Raw genomic sequence first — 16,289 nt, 5'->3', positions numbered from 1 at the left:
AGATAAGAAGCAGCAACTCTTTCAGCAAGAGGTCGTGGAAGGAGGGGTGAGACAAAAGGGCAGGGGAAAACGCTTCCAGTGTCCGAATTCCAAGAACCAGTTGCCTAGTGCGAATGGCAAAATTAGCCAAGTGGAAATTTCCTCAAAAGTTGACTGGAGAAAAGCAATTTCCCAGTGAAAACATTCTTTAAAGTGTCATTTTATCCGGAGTTCATAATTTCCCCATGACGTATTAAACGGAGTTTGCTAACACTGAATCCAATGCAAATCAATCGGGACTTGAAAAAAAGCGTCGAAATAACCGGAGTGACGAATTAAGCGAGTGTCAAATTATCGAGGTCCGACTGTAGTGATTGCAAATATTTTTTAAGTGCTTAAAAAGTACTTAAAAGGCGCTTACTTTTGTTGAAAGATTTGGTTATATACCCAGTTAAATAAAGGTACAATATCATCTGTAAAATGATTTAGTAATTTATTTTTTTAGTTAAATGTTTTTTGTTCAGTAGTTTGGAAGACTAGTGCATTCAAAAGTGTTTATTATTTATTGATTTGAATAATATTCATGTTTGTTTTCACTCAAGTCTTTATCGATTCATTTCTTATATTTTAATATAATTTATATTATTGTTCTTTTTATTAAGATTGTATCTTATTTGCAAGTTGAACTTTTTTTTCTTGTAGTAAACAAATATTTTAGTTGACTTTTCTTTCTTCTTCAAAATTTATGTATATGCTATAGTTGAGTGGTCGTGACATGTTCACATTCAATCCTGAAATGGCATCTGCAGATCAGATGGAAGATGGTGAGGCAACATTTGACATCCTGAGGGAAGGAGATGAAGGAGAAGTAAGCTTTTTAATCATCCCTGTTTCTGGACTTGATTAGTGCCTTATTAATGTTGTTTTTCACTTTAGTCTATGTACCACAAAGTATATCCTATTCCAGCACTTCCTGTTTTATTTTATGGTAATGGAACCCTAATTAATCGAGCATCTTTGGGCGGAACCCTAAATTAATAAATAAAATTTATTAGAAGCTGTAAACATACTAACCAAAAAAAGACTTAATATTTAATGTGAAGAACACATTTTTTTTTAATAGTCGTTTTATCAATCAAACTTTTAAAATATGTTTTTATGTCCAACAGTTGAATTCGCATGCTTGGACTGGTATCTAGTCCAGCTCTGAATTTTTTTTTTGGTGTATATATTTATTGAAAATAAATAAAATGAGCTGAATTATGATTTTTCAAGAACTCTTATAAATGTTGAGAATAGTTATCAATGAAATATTGTTCATTATTCTTAAATTTGGCCATTTTATTTTGAACTGAAATGTTTGGAAAATACTAGTGTAATTTTTACAAATTTTGCCATATCTTTTTTTAATGACATTTTACTTAAATAATTTTATCAAAATAACTAAAATATGAAATAAATTAGGGTTTATTGTTTAAATATGAATATAATTGCAGGTTTCAAAAATCATTACTGATTTAAAGAGTTCAAACTTTAGAAACCTGCTTGATCTATCCACCAATTCTAGGATTCCGCAGAACTCCATTTGGGAACCATTATCTTTTTTTTTAAACATATATAACAAGTTATTTCAATGACAAGTTATTTCAATATGCCTTTTTTAATGTAACTATTTATCGGAGAGAATTTTATTTATTTATTTATTTTCTGGCGAAGGAGACAGATGGTGTTTGCCTTAAATGTCTGAAAGATTTCATCGTTTTTTTTTTAATGTTTTTTTTTTAACAAATTTTTAAAAAAAGTTCTTTGCAATTCAAAAGCTGGAAATTCATGAACAAAACTATGTTTTATTAACTATGTTACACCAGGACTAGAAAAGTAAGCGGTCATTTGAAATATCTTTAAGTACAATACTTTCTTTAAAGTTTATTTTTAAAGTGAGTTGCTGAGTTACTAACCTTTACTTTTTCCAAAGAAGTTTTACTAGTATAAATTTTAAATCCTTGCATTGNGCCACAAGTGCAGTAGGCATCTTGCATGGGACTATTGCCGATGTTGTTCCCTACACGATATATACCGGTGGAGGGCTTTGACGTATCTCAGGATCGCAGATATATTCATTTGCATAGGTGTCCAAAATACTTATTGGTAGTTAGGGTATATATATATATTCTAAGTGCAAGTAGAGTAACAAATTCAAAACCCAACTTACAGGGATTACTGATCAAACTCTAAGGCAGTAGCATCCTCTCTGCAGTGTATGCCGGTCCCCAAAATTACACAGTTAAACTTTAAGCACTGAAGGAACCTGGGATACCCTATAGCGTACTACAATGGGCGGGTATTTTACCGCCCATTGTAGTACGCGTCACAATTTCTTTATCAAAAGCATGAAAAATCCCTAAAATGAAAATGTGAACATTTGCATATTTCTTCTGAGATAAAAACATTGTTTTTAGTAAAATTTACTAAATGAATCTCTTATTTCTTTTTTAATTTAAATGAATGTTATTGATTAGTTTTAGAAGTAAAATTATTTCCTTTTTTATTAACTTATTGCTACTAGAAATTTTAAAGTTCCCTTATGAAGTTACAATATAGTTATCTATAGTTATTTTACATTAAAGAACTATATGTAGAAAGAAAACCTTACATTTTTAAATGACTAACTTGTTAAATATGTTTTAATCATTTCTTTATTATTATTTTCATGAAGATATGTTTACAAAATTTTTTAATTAACTTTCATAATTCTTTTCAGTTAATAATATATTGACATTAAAGTAATTGTATAGTTAGAATTAGTTTTTATTTCTTTTTATAATATAATTTGCCATTCAGTTACAGCAAAGTACCCAAAGAATTTGGGCAAAACCTTTTTGTTGTTTATAATGTTTAAAAATAATTGGTAAAAACACTTGCTATAGCAGCTTTATTTCATTGTGTTTTAAAATAGGTTTCAAAAATTATAAAGTTTGAAGTATTTGTGAAAAGTAAAATGTATAGAACTGTATGAAGTAATTTTATATAGAGCTGTAAAAAAATTAAATTAAAATTGTTTGAGTTGCTCTGTTTACTATTTTCAGCAATCTGCGAAGAATATTTTTTAAATTAGCAAAGTTAATTCCATGCATTTTATTTTATTCATTAATTTAAATTTAGTTTAAAAAAAGAAAAATAATGTAAAATTATATAAATTTGTATATTACTTTCTTGTTAGTCATTAATCTCTTTAGAGAGAGTAACTTTTTTGCGAGGAAATAAAATTTCAGTGCATCTTGTCAATTATATCAATCTTTTAGTCACATATTACTATTATATTTTTAAAAAAATATTACTAAGATTTGAAGTGTTTGTATAGTGAATAAAATAAACTACACTGTATGTTTTATTGCAGGAAACTGTTCCTTGCCTAGAAATATCTGCTGAATTTTTAAGTAAAACTATTGAAAATGCTAGTGAAGGAACAGTTGCATCACAAAGGCATTGGGAAGGTAATCAAGGTAACTATTTTTTATTATTTAATTCACTCTGGAAGTTGTGAAATAATGACTACCAGGACATATTTATGAAATAATAATTTACATTATATTTATGAAATAATAGTTTACATTAAAGAGATTCACCACTCTGAATGTTTTCAAAAATTGAGATTTAGCATTTTATGAAAGCTTTTTATACAAAATGTAAAAATCTTTTTTCTTCCAAAATTTGGATGTATAGAAAAAAGATGAAAAACAGAACAAAAAAAGCACAATAGCCAAATAGGGGCAAATTAGGGTGAAATGTATTTCCGCGTGCATCCTATGGACAGGTGGCGAGGAACAAGTGAATCAGCATTTGTATGAATAAAACAAGATTCCTGGGCATCAAGATAAACTGATGTGACTGGGGTGGAGATAATTTTGGTATTGTCGAAAACTAATTTAGGCCCAAGAATCCAACAATGTGCCGCAATTTCAATCTAATCAAACTGTTCAATCTTCTTGCATCAGTGATGCAAAAACTATTTTTGATTTATTTTAATAAGATTACATTCTATAATATCCGTAGCAGCAAAATAACTTGGGCCGTCAGTAGACTACCAGGTTGCCACTTCACAGGGAGAACAGGTAAAATCTGAAAAATACAGGCAATTTAAAAATCATCTATAAATAACAGGGAATTTTGAATTTTTTCTTACAAACTAGGAAAAAACAAGGAATTTTTTTCTTATTTTTGTCTTTTAAGAAATGCAATATATAGCATATTTAAAGATGATAGTTCAGCTTTATATTATATTATTTAATTTATTATGGCATTATTTGTTTTATGTTGAGCTGTTATTTATTTCTCCAAGTATTTCCAGCAACTAAGACTAGCTTTGTTATCCTAATATAGTTCACAAGAGCGTAGAGAATATGTATTTCCTATTAATATATTGTGTATAATCAGGGGTCTGTCCAGGCCAAATTTACTACCGTTTAGCGGTAGTTTCACAAATTCAACTTTAGGAAAAACGGTAGTTTCACAAATTCAACTTTAAAAAAAAAGAGGGAATGTTTCACAAAATACTTTTTCTTAAAATTTTATTTTTGTATCCCTTAAGAAATGATAAATCCATATTTTTGTGTTGATTTTTTAATATAATTTTTAATTTTTCACAAATTATGTCTAAATTTTCACAAAATAGGTACNTATTCCGTATAATATGTACAGAGATATGAGTGGCAACCTTGGACTATATTCACAAATCTTTTCTCAATAAGGGTCTATTTTATTTTATAACTCTCGTTGAACAGCTGACCCAATTTTATGGGTTTACGACTGCTAATGTTCAACTATAATATATACCTTATGATTTTGAACCCAATAAAGAAGACAAGGGAACTCCTGGATCGAGTATTGGGAGAAATTTGCCTTCGGGGGGGGGGGACTTTTTGATGGAGCTAACCCGCATTTGTGTTGCATGGAGAGAGAAACCACAAGAACCTCCCATGGTTAGCCTGGTGGCAAGGGGACTCGAACCAGTGATCCGCCTACCACTGAGGATATTTCACGTCAGCACTGTGGCCAGTGCAAGCTGGATGCCGAATTTGATTCACAAGATATTTTAAATTCAATATTCAGCCAATATGGGCCATTCTTGGACCAATATTAAAAAAATCTAGGCATCCAAATATTGGTCCCTTTGCCATGTTCTTATAAAACTCATAATTAGCCAAACTAGAGCCACGGTAAAATTTTTGCTAGGAATCTTGTATGATTCATTTAAGGTTTCAATTTGTGAGTATTCTATAAGCTTGCATTTTTTAATTATTTTTAAAAAAAATCATTTTAGTTGTTGAGGCCGCAGGTGGTGTGAAAGAGGTTGAAGTTAGCACTGATGCAGTTCCCATTGATGAAAACCTATTTGATGAAGATCTAGATGATTTAGAAGATCTAGAAGAAGAACTAGAAAATCTTAATGTTGATTGATGAAAATGTTATAGAATTTAATAAGACGTCATGTTATAATGGCTCTGTGTTAAATTTGTACAGATTATTTAAAATGAGCTGTGTGATTTTACTTCAATCGATATGCATTAAAACAGATTTTTTGTTTTGCATTGAAAATTTGTCTGTGTTTTTACTGTCTTCTTGTTTGAATACAAAAACTTTTCATCCATATTATATTAATTAAATTCAAATTTCTCTAGTAAAGAAAACATTTTACTTGTTTTGTTTTTCTGCAATTAAATCCATTTTTATTTTATATGAGGTGTTTCATATAACTGTTCTTGTTGTTTGTCCTACTCAGTGCTTTGTTAAATCCTTCTCAAAAACTAGATCAAAACCCTATAGGTATTGCAAATTAATATTAAAGCAAAGGCAAAGCAAAATATGTCCAATCACCAGCGAGGAAAGCAGAAAAAATATCAAAACCGATATGATTGTTTGGTCAAATGTGGAGATGTCTTCTCCAGCAATTAAACAGTTTTTATTTTTTTAGTTTCCCCTATCTTAGTAGTTTGGATAGTGCTTTTGTTTTTTCCTGATTTAATATCTATTTAAGTATTGTTTAAGATCTGTACATATAAATATATTTTAACTTCCCTTTCGTCTAGGCGTAAAAAAATATCTATTAAGGGTAATTATTACAGAACACCTTGTATATTTTACATAGCAGTACATACTTCACAGTCCTTTGAAAAGTTGTTTTCCAGAGTGCCTATTGATAGCCCGTCAATGTATAGTGTGCATGTAAATGTATACAAACTTGTAAGCAAACTCATTAAGTACTGTAAGAAATGTCAACAAAAAGTCAAGCGCCTTTTTTTCCTTCTAAATATAAGTGTCTACTAAAAAAGTTTTAACAAAATGAAAACTTTGCAATCAATTACTGCTAAAATTTAAATTTTCTTTTTTTTTCCTTCAATTTTTAATCCTATTGTTAATGGCCTTACTACTGTACCATATTTGTCTGATATTTGGAAATAATAAATTTTTTTTTGGATCTTTTAACTTTTTGGTGTGATGTAAATTTGTTAGATTTTAATCATTCCTGTTTTCAACGTTGATCTGAAATTTAAACTGGAAAGAATAATTTAAATGGTGGAAGAAGAAAAAAGTTTTGCTGATTGAAAAAATTAAATTTAAATTATTGAAAATATTTAAATTTTTGTTTACATCTCTTTAATAGTATTGGTGAGTTCCCACACAAATTTTTATCATTTATATACACTAAAGAATAAAAAGTTTTGCTTTTACATTTCTGGTGGTAAAAAATTTTGACTTTTTTCCAACTAAAACTTAAAGTTGAACAATTTACTAGAAAATTACATTTATCATTTCTTACATAAGTTATTATTATGTAGTCATGTTAGTTACATTACAACAAAAGAATGGTTCTACAAAAATAATTCTGAAATTTCTTAATTTTATAGGACTGATTTAAAATCAACTTGTAAAGAAATGAAATACATTGATTTTAGTTTACGTTCTAAAATTAAATGATAAGAAATCAACTTATAAATTATGCACGTTTTATGAAGAAAACAAATTCACAATGTGAAAATTTTAAATTGAATACAATAGCCATAATTTTTGAATGTTTCGATTGCGGTCTTTTAAAACGTCCAATGCAAAGGTTTATATTTAAATACAGTTCAAATATCCTAATAAACTAAAAAAAAATTGCTAGCAAAATTTTATGCTAATTATAAATGTGAGTGGTATACTAAATGTTACTTCTAGCGCACCTAAATTTAAGGGGAAAAATATTAGCAAAAACTACCGATTTTTGCACTAGTAACAGCAAAAGTATAATATTTTCCTTAAAAATAGAGCCCCTTAATAGTGTTATACGCCAGCGCAATTGTAGTATTAATTCTAGCCCACCCAAATTTAAGGTTTGAATTTTTAACACAAAAAAACGAAAAAATCTTTAAAAAAACATGCCCCTTAAACTACATTTTATCATCATATATTAAGGTTTTGAATTCTAGTGCAAAACAAATTTAAGAGTGAAACTCTACTGCGTAAGGTTTGATTTTCACCTCAAAAATAACAAAAAATCTAGATAGAAATTAACCATATTTTCATGAATAAAGTCTTCCATTTAACATTTTTTGTAAAAATTCTGCTCCTTAAACTACTTTTTATCATCAAATTTTAAAGTTTGAAATCGAGCGCAAATTGATTAAGGGGTAAAGTCGGTTAGGTACGTCATTTTCAATGTTATAGCATAGTATTTCTTTCAATTTTCCAAGTTGTTTTTTAAATGTATGCACAGTGTACACAATAAGCATAAATAATAGCATGGGTCAATTTCACTTTTAGACTCATAACATTTAACCAGTTGAATCATTATGAACATAGGCATCTGTTATATCAGTGTTTCCCAAAGTGGTCCATATGAACCCCCAGAGGTCCGTGGTACCATTCAGGGGGTCCTTGAAGAATAAAAACTGATTTAGGGGTCCCTGAACAACGTCAGGGGGTCCGCGTGAGATTTAATATAAAATAATAAAATTGTAATTGGTTTTTATTATAATGAAAATTAAGATAAGCAAAATAGTAGTGATTTTTATGTCCTAAGTAAACTATAAATAAAGGTGGGTGCTTATAATTATTAACAGTGGTTTGTTATAAATTAAACAGTTGATTTACAAATTTTCTTATATCTTTTATTCACTTTTTGAGGGATAACAGTATGAATGAGTCGAAGAAAAAACTCCGAAAATACAGGACCGTCGCCAATAGCCCATTGTGCAGCTCTAGTGCGACGTAAATGAACTACAACAACGAAAATACAGTGTTGAATATTCTTCACCAGGAAATAGTACTTTACCTATGAAACAGATTAACTTTAATGCCAACAGATGGCGCGCAGACTGAAGGAATATTTCTTAAATTTACTAAAACACGATCTATTGTTTCTTTCTGGGGTTTTATCGAACCAAAAGGATATATTTTTATGGTTTCTTTCCCTATCGTTTTTTATTTTAACTGATTAACGAGATCCGATTTGATAAATGATGGCTGGAGGCTACCACCAAAGGTCGAACCATCTAGAAGATAAAAAATTGAAAGCCAAAATAGGAAAGTCTGCATACGATATTATTCAGCAGGCCAAGGCTCACATGGGCTGCATAATGTGAAATGTAATTTTTCTAATTCTCGAAAAAATAATACGTTGTTTCCGTTATTTCAATAAGATAAGTAATTTTAACGTGATTTAATATATGAATCTTAATCTGCAGCTTAACGAGGTTTCGTGAAACTTCTGAACAGTCAGGAAAAATTAAATATGAGTGAGAAAGATGGTGGTATATTATTTACATTCTTTACGCTATTGTTATGAGTTTTAAAAGTGTCAATACTCTATCTAGCATAGTTATCGAAATTTCTCGTTTACTATCTTCGTTTTCGATTTAATTTTGAATTGGATTAATGCGTTAGTTTTAATTATTACAACTTGTTAAATTAAATATCTTCAATACCTAATTTTTTTTTTTTTATTGCTTCTGCTTAATATTCCACCTTTTTTTCCCGCTATTTGGACAAAAATTAATAATTAATATTAGCTTTTATTAACGAATTTATAGATCGCACATCACGATAAGCAATTAAGACATTACCGTGATTTGCATTAATGTAACTTTTGATTCGAATTCATGGAATTTCGTATATTCTTGGAATCATATTATTCAATTTTCATATTGACTCGTTTTCGAATCACCCATCCGAATTGACGCGAACTCAAATACCACATCGCGTTTCAAATTAACTCGATTAATGCATCGCAATTTGAAAATCGGACATCGCGACCCGTATTCGTGTGATTTAAAAAATCACGCGTAGCTCTTGAAATTCAATTAACCCACCACGATTCGTATTCCCTTGGTATAAGAAATAGTATATTACAATCCCACAAACAGTAATTCTGCTGGATTTTCCGGAAGATTTTACTTTCTTATTTAAATTTATTGTATAATTTTAAATTTTTTAATCTATTCTTGGATTTAAAAAGGAGAAACTAAAGATATATACACTCTATAACAAAAAAAATCGACGCACTAAGAAGGAGTTGTCCGATTGAAACGAAAATTGGTGGATAGGAAGACAATGTACAAAATAGTAAATTATTAAAATTACAGAACAATTTAATAATTTATTGCCGAGTTACAGTAACAAGTTCAATAAGGAGTTGACCCACCTCTAGCCTGGATACAAGCTGCCACACGGCGTGGCATAGACCGATAAAGCTCTCGGATGGTCTCTTGCGGTATTTCCTGCCAAATTCGATCCAATTGTCGAACGAGGTCATCAACATTCCGTGCCAGATGCAATCGCCTTCCCATCATATCCCAGACATGCTCGATGGAGAGAGAGATCTGGTGATCTGGCAGGCCAAGGAAGAGTTTGACAAGCTTGCAGACAGTTCATAGCAACACGTGCCGTATGTGATCTGGCATTGACCTGCTGAAAAACCAGCCCAGGGCGCTACAAAAGGAACGGTAGCAAAACAGGTCTTAGGATGTCGTCGACGTACCACTGTGCAGTAAGTGTACCTCTAATGACGACCAAAGGGGTCCGGCTGTCAAAGGGAATGGCACCCCAGACCATAATGCCTTGTTGAGGGCCGGTGTGGCGTGCAATAGTGAAGGCAGGATCCCCCCTCTGCCCTGTGCGTCTCCAAACACGTCTTCGATGATCGTCAGGACACAATTGGAAGAGGGATTCGTCGCTAAAGACTATACGTCCCCAGTCGGCATCATTCCAGCCATATCTGTTCAAAATATTCATGCATACGAAATTTCAAAGAAATCGGATGATTGCTTCTTGGTGCGTCGATTTTTTTTTATAGAGTGTATATATACGTGGATTGAAAAGAAAACCAAACTTTATTCATAATCAATAGTTGGTAGAGCCTCCACGAGACGCAATTACAGCGTGAGCCCTCAGGGGCATACTTTCCACAAGTCCTTGAGTGACGGCTAGTGGTATTTTCTTCCATTTGGCTTGGAGAAGACGTGTAAGTTTCTTCACCGATTTTGGACGTGTAGTACACCCCTTAATTTGGAGTAACAGGGGTCCACCCCGTAAAACTGCCACAACGTCGGAAGCACATTGTCATCCAAAATAGTGCCACAAGTGCAGTAGGCATCTTGCATGGGACTATTGCCGATGTTGTTCCCTACACGATATATACCGGCGGAGGGCTTTGACTTATCTCAGGATCGCAGATATATTTGTTATGACTCGAGATTCTTTTGCTTCTTAATTACTTTATTTTACCTTTGTATTGCTGGCACTTTTGCTCTGAAACAATACAAAAAACATAATGCTGTAACACTGCAAGAAATTAAAAGTTATGAACAGTTCACAAGTTCATTCGTTTCACTGGTACGATTCGACGTCCACATCGAGTTGTTCTTGCTTCCTCTTGAATATTGGCATTACCAAGTTTTGGTTTTGGAGTTTTCAATTCTTCCAGAATATGTGCAATACTAGGCTCATGATCAGGCTTTGTTCTGGTTTCCTGGTAATCTTCATTCATATTGTCAATGGAACTAGGTTCCAAAGGATAAATTCGTTGAAGGGGTCTTATGATTTCACCACTGGCTACCCTTAATTTAGCCACCCGTTGAACATTATCCTTGCCAGGAAACAGTTCAATTACTCTAGCCAAAGGCCAATTCATTCGGTTTGGATTTTGAGACTCAACTAGAACAATTTCTCCCCGGAGTAATAGCCTTTCTCTTTGAAGCTGTCTTAGGACTTCTTACCAATTCGCCAAGATATTCCAAGATATATATATATATATATATAGAAACGCTGTCGTAAATTTAGTCGTAAATTGTGAAGGTAACGCACTCGTTTCAGTATATGCTGAGAGTCGATTAAATCTAGATCGAAAGTTTCACGTTCTTTTGAGTCTTGAATGAAGTGAGCAGGCGTAAGGGGTTTCAATTCGTTGGGGTCGTCTGACAAATATGTTAATGGTCTCGCATTTATAGCCGCCTCACAGTCGTAAAGCAAAGTCAACATTTCTTCGTAGGTGACACAAGCTCTGCTCAAACATTTTCGAAGGAGTTCCTTAACGCAGCGAACCATTCGTTCCCCAAAACCACCATACCATGGAGCTGATGGTGGGCTAAACAACCACTTAACTTTCTGTAGAGAACATTCTGTTTGTATGAAATCCCAATCCAAATATTTTAACGCATTTGCTGTACCTACGAAGTTCGTACCATTATCTGTATAAAGAGTAGAACATCTTCCTCTCTTTGCCCAAAATCTTCGTAAGGCTTGCATAAATGATTCTGTGGAGAGAGATGAAACTAGCTCCAGGTGGACTGCTCGATATACTGCACACGTGAAAAGTACTATCCACGCTTTGTTTCCACCTCGTAAGAAAAGAGGACCAGCTAGATCTGCGCCAGTTATCTGAAATGCTGAGACTCGGTTTACTCTGTCAGGCGGTAAAGGAGCTGGNATTAGGCAGGTATACCAGTTTTTTTGGCTCTTCAGTGTAGTTATCTATAGTTATTTTACATTAAAGAACTATATGTAGAAAGAAAAACTTACATTTTAAAATGACCAACTTGTTAAATACTGTATGACTAGTAATATATATTAATACATTTGTCAAAAGAAAAATAATAGTTTCTAATTTACATTTTACTACAACTTCGGAAAATCATTTTAAAGATAAAGCAAAAGATGGCAGGTATGAAATTATATAGTATCAATGCAATTTGTACACATGAAATAAAAAATCTTACGTCACGTTTTCTCTTCATACATATTTTTCCTTCTAAATTGTCCACTTCCGGGTAACTTTATTTATTGAATTTTTTATTTAGTATTTCATTAAATATAGTAAGTTTTTTTTAATAAAAACAGGTATCAATATTTGTATGGTTAAAATATTAAAGTTCAGTAATTGGCAATGCAAGAACATTTAAAATTTAGCCTTTCTGTCAGCTTTTCACTCTGTTACCTTTTTTTTCTACGTTACCTACCATTTATTAAGCTTTAATTCCTTATTAACTTAGCAAAAATTAATTTATTGGGAAAATCGGTTTTTGATTTAAATTTACAGTGTAAATTTAACTTGAGTTTTAATTGTTTATTGTTTCAGTAACTTAGTTTTTTTTTTATTATTATTTAAACACTATTGAACATATATAACAGAGGGGAATGAAATACAGATTCAAATTAGTGTTTTATTTCTTATATTTAATGTCTTTATTTTCAAAAAGTGCACTGCTGTTTTATAGACACAAAACATTCCATTTGCAGCTGAAATTTAAATGGGTAGAAATTCGAATAGTAATTTTGTTAAGAATTTTTTTTTAAAAATGCTTTTTAAAATGAATACATTTTGAAAATGACCCACACAAATGCATGTTGATTATTTAGTCAAGTTCAGCAAAATATAAAAATATTTCTGCAAATTAATTGCCAAGTAAACTATCAATTTTTCACCATTGGTAAATATCTTTTAACAGACTATAAGTTGGCAGGTATGAGATATTGCATGCTCGTCCGAAAAATTTTAATCATTAGATTATTAGTTAGCTGTTCCATAATTTTGCATAATTAATTTAAAATTCTTGCCATTATTAATTCCATTTTTTTCACACATAAAATGGTAACCTACGTAGGACTTATCATAGAACGATCGTCCTTTTCACACCGTGGCCACTACGTTCCACTCTACTTCGAATTATTTACGAAAGAAAGTTTTTATGAAATTTACAAATGATTTCGTTCTAAAATTACCAAATTCTATACGATTTAAAAAATATTCTAAAAAATAAAAAATTAAGATAGAAAACATTTTCTCTAATACTAGGATTAAAAATGTTTTAATTCTTTAAAACTTTGTGTCTTTTTGGAACAATATAAAAAAATTAAATCTAAATACACCGGTATAATTTAAATTTATATCGTTTTCAAGAAAAACATTTTTCACAGAAAATTTAATCTAATGATTTGGCTGAAATTTCTTTATATACTTTTGTTTCATCACAATTTGTGAATGCAGCGTAATGATGATTATGCTAGACTTATTTGATTTTGCTATACTAAAACAGGTAAATATTACTTTTATGCAAGATAAAACCAAAAAGTAGTTAGTTTGTTTTTTCAAAAATGCTCGCCAATTTGATAATCTCTTATATCAAAATTCCACGGATAATTCTGCTCGTGCAAAACAGTTCAACGAAGGATCTTAAATGAAAGTTAGAGGAAAACACATAGGTCCTGTATGTAATCCTAAAATGTTCCCGAAACTGAAATTTTTCCATTGGAGGATTAAGGCTCACTTCAAAGCGACTTCCTTCGCCTTGTATTTTCGAAATAACGCTTCAGAAAAGGGATTACCACGTTTTTTCTCTTTTTCCACCATTTTTGTAGAATTACGCTCTGCAAATCGAATCATTCGAAGGATTTGTTAAAAGCTAAAGAGTTCTTCCTCCATGCTTTTTCAAGAAAACGAAAATGACAGTGGAATTTTTTTTACTCTTTTTCTTTTACCGATGTGCAGTTATTTTAAGAGTTGCGGGATTTTTTGTTATTTGTTTATTTACTTAAAAGTTTATTAGTGGTTTGTGTTTCCTTTGCAGTTCTCGTCTCATTGGTTTTCAAAACGAACAACAAAAACAGCAAAATTCTATAACCTACAGTAACTGCACAGACTGCAATTTTAGTACATGAATGTTACTTTATTTTACCCTTTTTTGTTTCCTTTAAAAGTTATGAGTGGTTTGTGATTTGCTTGCAGTTCTTGTTACAGTGGTCTTAAAAACGAATAACAAAAAAAGCAAAATTCTATATCCAACTATAAGTTTGAGTAGTTGCACGGACTGCAATTTTAACTATTTTAGTATATAGATGTTACTTTAATTTTTACCTGTATTTATTTTATTTAAAAATTGTCAGTGATTCGTGTTTTGTGTGCAGTTCTTGGCTCAATGGTCTTCAAAGCGAAGAAGAAAGAAAAAAAAAGCAAAATTCTGTATCCAACTATGACCATCAATAATTGCACGGACTGCAATTTTAACGATTTTAGTACATGGATGTTACTTTATTTTACCTTTGTTTGTTGTATTTGAAAGTTATTAGTGGTTAGAGTTTCACTTGCAGTTTTCGTCTCATTGGTCTTCAAAATGAACATAAAGAAAAGCAAAATTCTGCATCTTACTATAAACATCCGTAAATGCCATGACTAGTATTCGTTGTTACTTTATTTTATGTTTTTTGTATTTTATTTTAAAGTTTATTAGTGGTTTATGTTACATTTTTAGTTCTTGTCTCAATATGTGGTCTTCAAAACGGACTTCAAAAAAGTAAAACGCTACATTCAACTACGAAAATAGTCAATACGAAGTACCGAACCTAGGGCTCAACTTCTGTCCTAAAAAATGATAAGTTGAATTAGAGTCTCTATTTTGTCTTATTTGGATTGATAGCTATTAGTAGCTGATCAAAGGAAAAATGAGAGGTAGTTAGTTTAAAAAAATAAAGTACAATTTTATTTATTTATTAATTTATTTATTTATTACTATATGAATATGAAAAAGGGGGAATGTTAAAGAGGAGCGATCACCAGTTAGAGAAATAGGATGCAAGAAAAATAAAATTAAATAAAAAAAAAGAGCACGTTAAGTTCGCTTGTACCTTATATCCAGGTATAACCAGTAAGTGCATGGACGCCATTTTCCAATCCAGCGGCGTTTAACGACCAGCTCTCCTGTTTGGCATTTTCCTAAATTAAAAAAAAAAAAAATGGTTCTAGAATTTTACTTTAGTTTAGGTAATAAATTTTAAGAGAAATAATAGTTTGCATTATAATTGCTACCAACTACAGCCAAGGAAAAAAATCTCCTAAAAAGAAAGCGAGTCGTTGGATTGTGAATTAGCTACCCGGCTTGACATTGTAACCATTTTAGTATTTTGACGTTACTTTTTATAATTCATTTTTATGTATTTTTTGCTTTTCTAATTTTGGTGGCATTATTGCAGTTCATAAGTCATTTTATTAAGCTTTTTTTGGACTGATAATTTTTTTTTGTACATTTATTTTACGTTTTAGGTAGTGTTAGAGCTATGTAGATAAAAATCATGTTAAAATGACAGGTCCGTGTATTTTCATTGGACAGATAAATCACATGGTATAGCTCAGTTTTCTCACTTTATGATCGAGATTTTGTTAGTTGTCACCAGCATAAAATTAATGAATATATTGTCTGTCTGTAACCAGTAAAATACTTTTTTTCCTAATTTAAAGATATTTACCTGTAATCTTTATTCATTATCCTTTCTTTCTATTCTCTGCCATAATTACATTTTTTACTTTGATTATTATTACAAACCAAAGGCTGAAAAGAAAAAGCATTATTTCTTTATTATAAAATAGCTCTTTAAAACTACCTTATTATGTAACATTTTATAATAAATAAATTTAAATATTATAAATTGGTGTAACTAATTAATCACTTTGCAATTATTAAACAGTATATAGGTTTTTATGAAACAGTATCTAAATTTGTATATAATGTTTTATTGTAAATATAAAATACATTGAGTAAGTTTCCTGTATCCTCTCAGACTCGTTTTATGATTGTCAAATAGATTTAACCCTTTGATGCAGAATTTTTATTTAATATGCTTTTACACCTTTTTACATTATTTTGTGTTATTTAGGTCAAAATAAGTTAACCATATTATGTTTAGTATTTTAACAATTTATGGTTAAGAAATACACCATAAAACAGCATTGTTTTTTTCTGCTTTAAAGGTAAAATCTTTCACTTATTTGTAGTTACTTAGATCTG

General features: G+C 30.7%; 1 protein-coding gene and 1 long non-coding RNA gene across 2 annotated transcripts in view; one reads left to right on the top strand and one right to left on the bottom strand.

The window, feature by feature from the left end:
• The window catches only part of LOC107438904 (zinc finger CCCH domain-containing protein 15), a gene marked incomplete in the record, with an annotated part of 21,163 nt that extends 15,589 nt beyond the window's left edge, over window positions 1–5,574 (top strand). Inside the window, 3 exon segments of the mRNA XM_071183189.1 lie at window positions 740–847; window positions 3,377–3,482; window positions 5,300–5,574. Coding sequence (XP_071039290.1) covers window positions 740–847; window positions 3,377–3,482; window positions 5,300–5,436 — 351 coding nt within the window.
• Window positions 2,341–15,222, bottom strand: LOC122269227 (uncharacterized). The gene is made up of 3 exons (XR_006225059.2): window positions 15,133–15,222; window positions 4,015–4,098; window positions 2,341–2,380 (listed from the first exon to the last, which is right to left on the bottom strand). It is a non-coding gene; the product is annotated as an uncharacterized lncRNA (long non-coding RNA).
• Window positions 15,223–16,289: the final 1,067 nt, after the last annotated feature.

Source organism: Parasteatoda tepidariorum, chromosome 7, assembly GCF_043381705.1.
Source record: "Parasteatoda tepidariorum isolate YZ-2023 chromosome 7, CAS_Ptep_4.0, whole genome shotgun sequence".
NCBI lineage: Eukaryota > Metazoa > Arthropoda > Arachnida > Araneae > Theridiidae > Parasteatoda > Parasteatoda tepidariorum.
The sequence above is the reverse complement of the archived record's forward strand: the minus strand, read 5'-3'. Positions and strand labels throughout refer to the sequence as shown.